Raw genomic sequence first — 11,901 nt, 5'->3', positions numbered from 1 at the left:
GGTGGACCCGCCCTACCTTAGTTGGTACCCTTACCACACACTCCACTGTCACTTCTGGCATCTGGGGAAGTCACATCAGGAAGCAGAATGAGACAAGGTGTGTTCAGAGTCACTACCTGGAGAAACTCAGAGAGCCAGATATTTCCAATTACATCACACCTAGAGGGAGGTTTATTAGTCTGGTCCTGGATCACCGTCTAACAGCACTCTGGGGCAACTAGAATATTACAGGGTCAGAGAGGCCAGGATCTCAGGTCACTAGGTGGGAGCCAAGTTCCCTTCCCTGTCTCTTGTCTGGGGAATTCAATACGATTAGCACAGGAATGTTTTAATTATGTTTTAGCTGAAACTTAAAAAAAAAAAATAACAAGATAGAGATATCCCGGAGTCTGTTTTCACAGGAAACTGCTAATTCCCCTCCTTTCTAACATAATTTACCTTGACACTTAAACACACTGTCTAAATTTAATCTATACCTAATGCTTTGTCTATTACCCAAACTGAACTTAACCAGCCCCATTTTTAATCTAAGTGACATGCTAAATTGCTACCACGTCAGGCCACAGATGAGAGAAACTAAAGAAAAGGGAGCTGGAAAGGAGCCTTGAAGGGGCTGGGGCATTGATCAGCTATAAAATGGTGTTTATTCAAACTGTACAAAGGAGAAAGAGATGCTGTGCAGGTGGCTGCCGGCTTAGGGAACACCTGTGTGTGAGGAGAAAGAGTCACAGAGGGGTCACTGACCCTGTTAAAGGGAGGATTTCAGGAGCCGCTGGTATCAGCCAGGAGAGGCCCATGAAATCAGAGAGGACCCTCCCCGGCTCTGGTCCAGTGTAGGCCGTCCTGGCTCACCTGGCTATTCTTCCCATCCTGGACACCAGGAGCCATCCGTGGCTACGCATCCAGCACGGACCCCACAGCTGTTTCTAACTTAGCTGCCCCGGCCACCTGGATGTTTTTGCCCCATTTTTCCTCCTCTGGGTTACCTCGTAAAAGGTTCTAGGCTACGCAAGACTGGTCACGTTGAGAGCTTCCCTGGTGGCCCAGTGGTTAAGAATCCGCCTGCCAATGCAGGGGACACGGGTTTGATCCCTGGTCCGGGAAGATCCCATATGCCATGGAGCAGCTAAGCCCGTGTGCCACAACTACTGAGCCTGCACTCTAGAGCCCACGAGCCACAACTACTGAGCCCGTGTGCCACAACTACTGAAGCCCGCGCACCTGGAGCCTGTGCTCTGCAACAAGCCACCGCAATGAAAAGCCCACGCACCGCAACGAAGGGTAGCCCCTACTCGTCGCAACTAGAGAAAGCCGGCATGCAGCAACGAAAATCCAATGCAGCCAAAAATAAATTAAAAAAAAAAAAAGACTGGTCACATTGAATTCTTACTAGGGTTTAAAACAACCAACAGTACAAACCTGCCGGATCCTGCTGGCCTCCCTCGTCTCTTGGAAGACAGGATGTCTCAGATCCTTTGTCTCATTGTTCACAAGAGGGACCCAGATGTGCTTCTTTGGCTCCTCTATTACAATTAGATTTTCTTAACATGTTGAAGTGCTTCTCAAAATTCACCCCTGGTATCAATATCACCTGGGATATTAAAATGTAAGCTCACAGGGCACACCCCACACCCACTAAGAGTATCTAGGGGTGGAGTCCACTTTCCTGCATGTAACAGGTTCCCCTCAGGTGGTTCTTAGTTAAGAACCCTTGGCCTAGGATTTGCAATTTGGCCAATTAACCAGATTTTCAAAAGATCAATTCCTGCTCACGGGAAAACGTGTGGGCTTGGGAGCCCAGAAGTCAGCAGGTAACATGTCACCAGGGGCCAGTGCTTCTACATCCATCTCTAATGCTCTTATAGGTACCTATTATACTACCCATTTTACACGAGGAAATTTGCCCAATTTGTTAGCAAGTGACACATTTACAATTCAAACCCAAGTCCAAAGTTCTGTTTTTAGCTCTGTCATTCTGCTTTTTAGGCTCTGATGGCTAACCAAAATGTTATCAGTGAAATGGAAGTGGTGAAAATTGGAACAGCCGTCAGTACTGGGGATATGAATGTTACCGAGCTGTCATATAACAGGAACTTTGCCTGGTGCTTTGGTTATTACTAAGACACTTGTAAACTTCACTTCAGATTTTTCCTAGGTATTATGGAATTGGTAACTCTCCCGCCAGGTGTGAAAGGGGTCCTTTTTTGTCACTGGTCTCTGTGTTAGAAGGGGTCCTTGATTTGCTTTTTGTTTTTGTTGATTTTGGCCACGCCGTGCAGCACGCAGGATCTTAGTTCCCTGACCAGGGATCAAACCCATGCCCCCTGCATTGGGAGCACGGAGTCTTAACCACTGGACTGCCAGGGAAGTCCCAAGGGGTCCTTGATTTGATTCAAGCTAGAGCACAGGTACTTTATCAAAAAGTATCTGTTCGGACCCCCAGGAAGCAGATATAATGCCGAACTAGATGCAAATTAGTTCAGCCCAGCACTTGTTGGATTAATTCAAGCCAAAGGGGGATATTGGGGGTCTAAATTATCCAGATCAGTACTGATTTCCTACTTTAATTACATTTTGGCCAAGTCATGTTGGTTGGATTAGCCTGCAGGCCTCACTGCCACCTAATAAAACAGGCAAGGACAGATGAAGGAAATAGCTGTAACTGCAGGAGGTAGTGTCTGGATTAGAGCGTGCTGACTCACACTGGGGTCACCAGGGCGGGGCTTGTCGAGGAAAATGACCCTCCCTGTGAAGGTACAGTTTACCTCTTCCTGCAACGTGGCAGCCTGGACCCCACTGGAACCCCTTCGCCAGTGCTCAGTGAACTTGCTTAATGGAACCAGGTATTTAAACATACTCTATATTCGTTTCTTCCTTTCTCTGGGAGTAACAACAGGCCTGGAATTTCCTATTCCAGGAAGGATGCCTAACATGCTAGAAATGCAGCTGCTTCTTTTCAGGGATGAACGCGACAACAAGGCAGTAGACAGTGGTTTGGACTTGAGCACTGGCTCTGCCGTTATGGTTCTTGTTCCAAATTCCAACTCTGCTAAATCATCTGTTGTAGAGTCTGGGATATGCGTTAAGAAATCCAAGGACTAGGTTCTTGTAAAACAGAAATGATGGTAGTATCTGTTTCATGGGGGCTAAATAAGCTACTGTAAGGGAACTGCTTAGTACACTGTCTGGTACATAGTAACCGCTCAATAAACAGAAGCTCAGTGAACGGAAACCCAAAGCCCACAGTTCCCCTTGGTCACAGGGTGGGGAATCTCTTTCCACACCTCAAACCAGCACCTGGTTGATCACCTCTTCTTGGAAGAGGATAAGAGGCCATGGAGAGTGGGAAGCCCAGGATGCCACCTGGACCAGCAATAAAGTTTCTTGGTACCGTTCACCCCAGGGAAACTCCACCCCACTGAGGGAAACTCAGTGAGGGGAAGAGACCCTTTTTGCGAGTCTGCACTATGAAAGGACATGAACTCAGGAATGCTTGCTGGTGAGAAGTAGGCTCTTTTCAGGCCTCTTAATTATGTACACTTACACAGAACGGAGATAAAACCCCTCCGTTGTTTTTTTTTTGTTCAAAACCTTCAAGGGAACTCTTAATACCAGCCACCCCGTCAACACAGGTTCCAGCCATGCACGATTTTTAAATTACGTTTATTTAGCGTATGTACACATAAAAGAGAAATCACCCTCTGTTCCCACCCAGCAGAAAACATGCACAAACCCAAGGTATACATGAAGGGAAGGGGCCCCAGCCCCAAGTTAGTGGTTGGGATGGTGCAATCCTGTAAGTCACAAGCCCCAGTCAGGAGAGGGCTGGACTGAAGTGTTCGGTGGGCTGTACCCCCTGCTGCTGGTCCTAAAATAAGCGTGCGCCGTAGCCAAAGGTCTGTTTGATGCCCTCAAAGTAGTACCGCTGCCAGCCCTGCCGTGTCCTCTCCTCCTCAGGGGCAGGGATGCCTCGGCCTTCCATACACAGCTCAGTCTCTCCATTCTTGTCAATGAAGGTCAAGGTGATGGTGGCAAAGTGCCCTGGGGAAAGGCAAAGGGGAGGGAGGTTTCAGATCCAGGGTTTCCATGTGGGTCTGAGGCTAAGGGGAAAAGAAAAAGTTCTGGGGGCAATGGCAATAACTACATATGCTTACTTACCTTCTGGCCAAGATTTAAACCTCCACTTCATCACAATATGTTTCTCAGGGATCTAAAATAATCAAAGAGGTCAGCCTATACTACAAACTGCAACGTACCCAATCCTAGCAAGCATCACCCATCTGCCTTTCACACGGAGCCCATCATCTGCCGCTGTACTACTGATGAGGACAAAGTGGACCAGAGTTGGTAGCTTCGGCACTGACATCAGCCACAGCCTCTCCTCTTACTCCTAAGTTGGGTCCAGTCACCTGTGCCCACGTGAAATTTCAGTGCCGCAAACGGAAAGCCGTAAGCCACCAATGTGGCTAGCCACCTCTCTTCCATGTTTGATTTTTCCAGGAAGAAGCAATTTTACCCCATTAAAGAAACATTTATATGAAAGCAAGAGAATTCAATTGTAGCATTCTTTTGAAAAACAAAATGAAGTTTTACTAACCAAAGAGATTACAGCCTTAAATTTTATCTACAGGGCTGAAAAAGAAAAGGGGGAAATGTTATTCTTCTGACCAGACAAAAGCTATATCCTGGCAAGCACGTACTCACCAGATCAGTGAATTCTCCAGAGACACTGCCATCTACCAGGTGAAACTTGCCACCTTTGTCTGCTTCTAACATTGCAGGAGCATGGGTAAAGGCCTGAACAAGCTGCAGAGAATAAGGAGGTAAGAAGATGCATGGCTCTCAGTGGGACTCAGAAGAAACGCCAGCTGACACCTGCAGGCCTCAGCTCTCACTTCCAAAGACACTACTTTGCCCAAGAACCAGGTTTAGGCTCTTTTCTGTTCCACTAGAGACCAGGCTTCGACTCAAGTAACTCTTTCTGAACCTAGGATGCCATTACTTCGAATCCATTTACTTTTCTAACGAGAATGATTCCAGTGGTTCCCACTTACATGACCCAAAACTAGCATAAAGGAGAAAAAAGAAGACGCATCCACTTTGACGAGGGGGTTGAACAAAAGTGTTTTCCCTTTGCCTCTGAGCGTACAAGGAAAGCTTCATGGTTCCACTCAGCACTTCCTCCGCACAGTGCGAGGATGTGCCCACAACTCCAGTCACTCGGGACAGCAGATGCCAGGAGCTGGAAGGACAAGACTATACTTACCTCCTGGGTGGTAAAAACTCTATAGAGCTCCTCTGGTGACGTCAGGAAGGTTTCTCTAAGGGTGATCTTACAAGTGGGGATTTTGACACCAACAGGTCTTGCCTGGGTTTTTGAAGGAGCAGACTTAGCCTGTGGAAGTGGCAGTGAAATTGTCAGTTTAGAGTAATGGTGAAACCTCAATTAACAGGGCTTCAGAGATAGCCCTGCTATTCATTCTCACAAACTTTTTCACCTCCAAGGCTAATCATTCCAGGGAGTTAGAGGAAATTTATGTGCACGGGCATTTCAGTCAGAAGGGGAACTTTCCCAGAAAATCCTCAATGCCACTCTAGGTGAAAGAACAGTGACACTCACTTAAAAGCCCATTGATGAAGGGCACACCAAATCATAAGGTATTTCTGAAGAGCCCCAAGTGATTCTTAAGCAGAATTTCTATGCTTAAATAGCTGGAAGCAGCACCCCCAGCATATCCTTCAGTGTGCTGACAAAAGGGCAACAGGGCTGAAAACCAAGTGCTGAACCCAAACCACACAAGTTCCATCTCCAGAAAAAATATTTGCTCACCCTGCAAATGGAGTGAAATCCATCAGTTTCCTGTTAGGTGAAGTTAGTGATCTAAGTAACCCCTGATACCTTGATGACACCTTTAGTATCAAAGTATGAAATGTAGACATAACACTTAAGATGCATGTAGGTGAAGAGCACCCTGCGTTCATAACCTCCCCACTGGGGTTAAACGCAACAGTCGGACTCTGAAGTCCCTGATGGCTTCCATTTGCTCTAAGGGGTCTGTTATGAATGAATAAACACCAGGTTAAAGATGGGGAGACAGACAACTACACTCTGTGGACTCTCTACAAAGCACCAGCTCTGGCTCAGAGGTTAGAGTGGGAGAGAAAGAGCTGAGATAGAGACTTATGAAGGAGGCAGTGCCTTAACTCCCTTTCCAGACGGCCTCCCGCCCCAGCACATGGGGACACCGGTTACCTTGTGCTCCTCAGTTTTCAGTGCTGGCTGCCTGGCTGGGTCTACTGACTCTCCATTCATTGTAGGCAAGATCATACCCTGCGTGAACTCTGAAAAGACAAAATCCCAGCTCTTGGAAGTTATTTCTTAGTAGCTGAGACTCAGGGCTTCATTGTAGTTTGACAAACATGGCCATCTTAACTCAGATGGAGGTCACGACAAGGGAGGGAAGAGTAATCCACTTTAGCGTCTTTAACTTTGATCTATGCCAGACAGGTATCTGAGTGTATGCTACAGAACACAGTATGTTCACTGGGAATATTTTAAACCCCTGACTCAATTAGAAGCATCACGACTTGTTAAATGTACGTGAGGTCTACTGTGGATGGCAGCCAATGAATGCAGTGGCACTTCCAAAGACCTCAAGAGCGTGTCAAGATACCCACAGCTGCATGTTTAGTCCCCTTTCTCCACTCTGCCTTACCTCTGTAGGACAGCCACAACTAGTTATGGCATCAGAGCACTGGTTCCCACCAAAAAAGGTTTCCACCTCTATACTGGTTCCCTCTGATGATCATCATATGTACTCTGACGCCAAGATCAGAACACACTGGCAGAACTAGAATTCTAGGGGACAGCTGAGCTGACTACTATTCAAATAACCTTCTAAATGTCCCTGGAGAATGCGTATCAAAAACAGTGCAGGACTATGCTCACGTGGTGAGTCTGGGGCTGCCAAGTCTTTAGATCAGCAAGTCTAACAGAAGTACAATCTCAACCTCAAATGTAATGTTAAATTTTCTAGTAGCCACACTAAAGCGTTACAACAAACAGGTGAATTTAATTTTAACAATATACTTAACCTAACATATCCTAACTACCATTTCAACATGTTATCAGTATCAAAAAATTATTGAGATATTTTACTTTTTTTTAAAATACTAAGTCTTCAAAATCCATTGTGTTTTTTGTACTCACAGCACATCTCAATTTGGACTAGACACATTTCAAGTGCTCAACAGCCAACACATTAGACAACATATCTGTAGATCTTTCCCTTACTTAAAGTTTATAGACTGATTTTAAGATGAAATAAACCTCCTCCCCCCAAATTTTTATCCATTTGCCAAAGAAAGACCTGTCAAGCCCCTTAATTAGCATCTGACAGGTGGAAAACTATCTTCTCAAGGCACTCATAACTACTCAAGGGATACCTGTTTTAAGGGTGCTGATGTAAATCCCCATTGCTTCTCTTAGAAGTTTCACCCCTTCTTCCTTCATTAAGGCCACGAGATTCGTGTCAGGCTCATCCTTGGCAAGGCTCACACTAATCTGAGTGAAAGATCAGAAGTAGGTGGTAAATAACTTGAGAGGCACCCACATTGTGGAATGTCGGTGCTGAGCAATCAGATAACTGCTAACATTTCCAAAGGAAATGAGGGTTGAGGTTTTTGTACAATTCCCATGAGTGTTCCTTCTCGAGGTCTCTCTGCCAAGACAAAGGTGGCTAATGTTAGAACCCACACTACTCACTAAAGCAAAGTAATTAAATAAGCACAAGCTGCTCTGGGAGCTCCCGATGGCACCAAAGACCTAGAAAATCATCTGCAGACTGGGGTTCTGAAGGCTGGGGCCAAGCCTGGCCTGTAATCTTGAATGACAGGTCATTTTTCTCATCTGAGAATAAGAGGATGTGGAAGACTCAGACAGATGAGGAAATAGAAAGCACAAACCTCCACTTCATCCACGCTATTTTCATCAGACAAATTGGGGATCTCCACATGGCCCTTGTACTGCACCCCAGACTTAGAGGTACCTGTCAAAAGTAATGCAATGTTATCAGTCTCCTTCTCTTCTCTCCTCCTCTTCTGCTCTGGAGTGCTAACTACTATTCTGCTTACACTTCTTTTGGACAACTGAACTGACCTTCTTTATTCTGAGAGAATGCCACGCCAGATGCAGCCACTGCCCCCCACCCTGAAATGTCTTTCCCCATCAGATTTCTTGAGGCTGTGCTATTACAGTGTGGGACCAAGAACTATGTGAATTTGGCACCAGCATGAACTCTGCTAAGGAGGACTTGGTTAATAGTCAATACAAACAGCTCTGCTAGAACGCTTGTTTTGAAAATACAAATTTGTTCCAATACTAGTGATATATTAAGGGACGATTTGATCATAACATGAATTTCATGTTTGCTTATATGTGATTTCATCCTTGAGAAACACTAGGTGAACCCAAAGAAACCCAAACCCAGCTGAATGGAGCTGTATAGGAATACGCGAAATACACATCTCAAACATCTGTCTGCCAGTGACTTCAGTTCACGGTGTGTGTTAGGAGCCACGCCACCCACTAGTGGTGTTATAATGCTCCTTCTGATTTCAGGTGACTCCCCTTCCACCACCTCACAATAACCCACATGCCTCAATGCTTCTGAGGCCCACTTTCACAAGCAAACTTCAGGTCTTTGTCAAGGTAAAGCATCATATTTATCATGTTATTTATGTATTTCTTATGATTTAACATGTGTAAACTGTGCCATCAGTTTTTACATTCCTAAATTTAAAAAAATATCACTGATGAAACTTTTGAGTATAGTGTCATGTCCCTAACCCCATCTTCCCTATAAGCCCTGTGGTTTTTGTTGTGAGATTCTGCGTAGTGTGGTGATTTTTAGAAACACATGTGTCACGTTACAGCAGAACTAACTGTATTTCAAAGTTAACTCACAAAACACTTATTTATCTTTACTTCTCTAGGCCTCAGTTTCTCAATCTATAAAAAGGAGACTGGGCAAGATGATACCTAGGTTTCTTCCAGACTGCTGTGCTTTAGTAGTTTAAAAAACAAAAAAAGACGATAAATACATTTCCCCTCTTTATTAACATTCACTTGAGAAATGTTTATTGAAACAAAAATTTATTTCATGCTTCGCCCCATACATGTACCTTTTTAACTTTACTGTCTTTTAAAATTCAGCCTTCCAACAGTCAGGACAATCTAACCATGGGCCCAATTCTATGTTAATATTTTCACAAAAGGGACATTAAGCTAGAGAATAAAACTGACCCAAGTTATAATCACATGCAAGCTTCATTACCACAGCACTCTGAACTGTTAGGGTCACACTGGAGAGAGTTAAAAAAAATTAAAAAAAGAAAGAAAACCAAAAAACTCCCCCTCCCCACTTTAAAATCATCCAAGAGGCAGAAACAGCTAGTCTGAGAAATGTCACATTATATGTCCCAACACAGACCAGGTCCAAAGATTCAGCAGCTCAGCTGCTTCATCGGTGGGGACTTGTAAGACCCAGAGAGAGGAAACCCATTTATAGTGTCCCACAGTGGCAGAAGAATTTCAGCATCCAATACTGTTTTCAACAGGACTCCAAAACAGCACTATCTCCCTTGAAAAAAGTTCATAACCTCTCAAAAACTGTTCTCCCTGGCTCCTGAACAGGTCAATCAAAATGCGGTTAACCTCTGTCCTAAAACCCAAGCATAGACTTACCTGTCCAGTTTAGTTTGATGCTCCACTCATAAAAGAAGATAAGTTTGCCTTTGCGATTGTTAATAGATGCCTCTCCATCAAGCTTATTCACTTCTGTCACCTCGCACTTGCCTTCCTCATTTTGCACACGCACTGCGAGGAACAGTGTTTTCAGCTTATCTGTGGACCAGTTTGAAGCATCTCTCTCTGTCCTGCAAAACAGAAACAAAGCTATGGACCAGCAGCCAAGTGAAGGATACAACTGCTTGCTCTACGCAAGAGCATCCAAGGCTAAAGGAGGCTGGAAAAGAATACAAAACCCTCAGCCCCACTCCAGTATGTCCACAGACGTGTTACTCCTTATTGACAGTATGGGACTCCTAAAAGGAAGACCAGGTCAATTGCTGTAATAGAATGGTTTCAAACTAAATGGAAAATTCTGCTTTCCTTTCTCAGCATGATGGTGCTGGGGTCAGCATTAGACACTTTAACGTGGCGCCCCCGTCTGACCAAGTGGAAAACTGCACATCTTGCTGAAGTCAGGAGCACACAACGGGGCCACAGAATGCAGTATTGAGCTAAAAGGTCCAGTAACGAATAAACCAATAATCTTGATCTCATTAGCACAGTGTTTTGACCTGTCAAATTCAGTCTATGCTATAAAGGCTCTACACATTCTATGCCCTCTAAATGGCCATGAAAACGATGTAAGTCCAGCACTTCAAAACAAACAAAAATTAAGTCAAACACTCTGTGTTAAGAGGAAAGGAGGCAGGCTGAGATATAGAGAAGAAAAACTATCTACCTCCCCACTTTCTAACTAGTAGAGAAAACAACAGTAAAAAGAACTGCAACAAAATAAAAATACAGTAAAGACAGTATGAACAAAGTTCACTGGACTCAAAAAATAAGACATTACTTGTAGAGGATTTCATGAAGGAGAGCAGGCTTTTAAGAGTGGTTGGGTTATAAACCATCATTGCCCGGCAACCAGGGGCAGTCCCTGGAGCTACAATACAACTAACTTAATAGTTCCGGGTGAGAGGCCACACGGCGCCTTCAGCATCACTGAGCTCTGGGCACCGGCAGAACACGTTCTAAACCTTAGCTTTCTGGAGTGAGGCAGCAGTCCCCTATGACTGACTTTGAATTCCACCCGTAAGCCGGAAAATAGGAATTCCAACCCTCCCGAGACTAACACTGCAGTCTCCCAACACAATCCACAGCGGTTTGGGTCTCACTGACTCCTGCGGCTACGAGTGGGAAGCATCTCCCCGCTCAGGCTGAATGCAGCAGCCAAGGGGTTCTGTTCTCATATCTGAAACCCCTCGTCTGGGGCGCAGCCCTCCATGTCGTCCCCCCGCTTCCCCCGCCAATGAAACGGAGACCGGAGGGTGGAGGGACCTGGGACTACGGACCCCTGCAACAGGAAGGACCCACGCCCATCTCTGGGCAGGAAGGGCTGCCTCGGCCCCAGCTTTGTCCCGGCCGAGGTTCCAGGGACCCTGCAACCCTGGCCCGGCCGGAGCGCTCCCGCGGCCTGGCCCGCTGGCCCTCACCAATGCCAGTTGTTGACGTTAGTGGCATCCGCCCGCTCCTCCACGATCCAGCGTGGGTCGCCCTCACCCCACTTGGCCATCGGCTCTCCGGTCGCGCCGCCACCAGCTCCCGAGCAGCCACAGCCTCAGGACCGCGCGGACCCAGCCGCCCAGCAGCGCCTGGAAACTACTAGAAGCGGCCGCAGAACCTCCTGGCTTGCTTTTCCCTCCACCTCCCCGCCCCCGCCCCCTCCCCGCCTTAACTTCCGGCTCCTCCTCCCTCCCACCAGGTGCTTCCGTTCCGCCTCGCCGGACCTTAACTTCTGTCTCTTCTAGGGATCCTTCAAACTCCTTCGGGTTATCGCCTAAAAGACACGAAATGCAACCGCTCACACGATCATTCCTCACCCGTGGAGACACAAAGGACACTTCTCATTGTTTCCCTGAACCCTTAATCGGCCTTGCTAAGCCTCATGGGAGTTGTAGTCTTGTTGACTGACCCGCAGGATAACCGCGGGAAATGCAGAGGAAAAGACTTAAGCGCGGTACGCTGTGGATTCTGGGAGTTGTAGTCAATAGGCCCCTGTGGCCCGTCCAGGCAGCGCCCGATGACAGAGGCGGGAGGAACTACAACTTCCA

General features: G+C 46.2%; 1 protein-coding gene across 1 annotated transcript; it reads right to left on the bottom strand.

Annotated features, from left to right (window-relative positions):
* Window positions 1-3,644: 3,644 nt before the first annotated feature.
* AHSA1 (activator of HSP90 ATPase activity 1) lies at window positions 3,645-11,507 on the bottom strand. The gene is made up of 9 exons (XM_059914752.1): window positions 11,284-11,507; window positions 9,746-9,936; window positions 7,966-8,048; window positions 7,447-7,564; window positions 6,254-6,342; window positions 5,267-5,395; window positions 4,705-4,806; window positions 4,159-4,210; window positions 3,645-4,041 (listed from the first exon to the last, which is right to left on the bottom strand). Exons 1-9 carry the CDS (start codon window positions 11,361-11,363, stop codon window positions 3,869-3,871), a joined length of 1,017 nt encoding a protein of 338 aa, XP_059770735.1. The 5' UTR covers window positions 11,364-11,507; the 3' UTR covers window positions 3,645-3,868.
* Window positions 11,508-11,901: the final 394 nt, after the last annotated feature.

The sequence above is a fragment of the Balaenoptera ricei genome, chromosome 2 (assembly GCF_028023285.1).
Source record: "Balaenoptera ricei isolate mBalRic1 chromosome 2, mBalRic1.hap2, whole genome shotgun sequence".
Classification (NCBI taxonomy): domain Eukaryota; kingdom Metazoa; phylum Chordata; class Mammalia; order Artiodactyla; family Balaenopteridae; genus Balaenoptera; species Balaenoptera ricei.
Note: the sequence above shows the minus strand (reverse complement) of the source record. Positions and strands in the feature narration are given on the sequence as shown.

What these genes read in the sequence shown, in the direction of transcription:
- AHSA1 (XM_059914752.1), bottom strand. Translation starts at nt 11,363, where the DNA reads ATGGCCAAGTGGGGTGAGGGCGACCCACGCTGGATCGTGGAGGAGCGG. An exon ending in AACGTCAACAACTGGCATTG is followed by an intron (nt 9,937 to 11,283) that starts GTGAGGGCCAGC and finishes TCTGTTTTGCAG; the next exon opens with GACAGAGAGAGATGCTTCAA. An exon ending in CATCAGCACCCTTAAAACAG is followed by an intron (nt 6,343 to 7,446) that starts GTATCCCTTGAG and finishes TTGTCTTTTCAG; the next exon opens with AGTTCACGCAGGGTATGATC.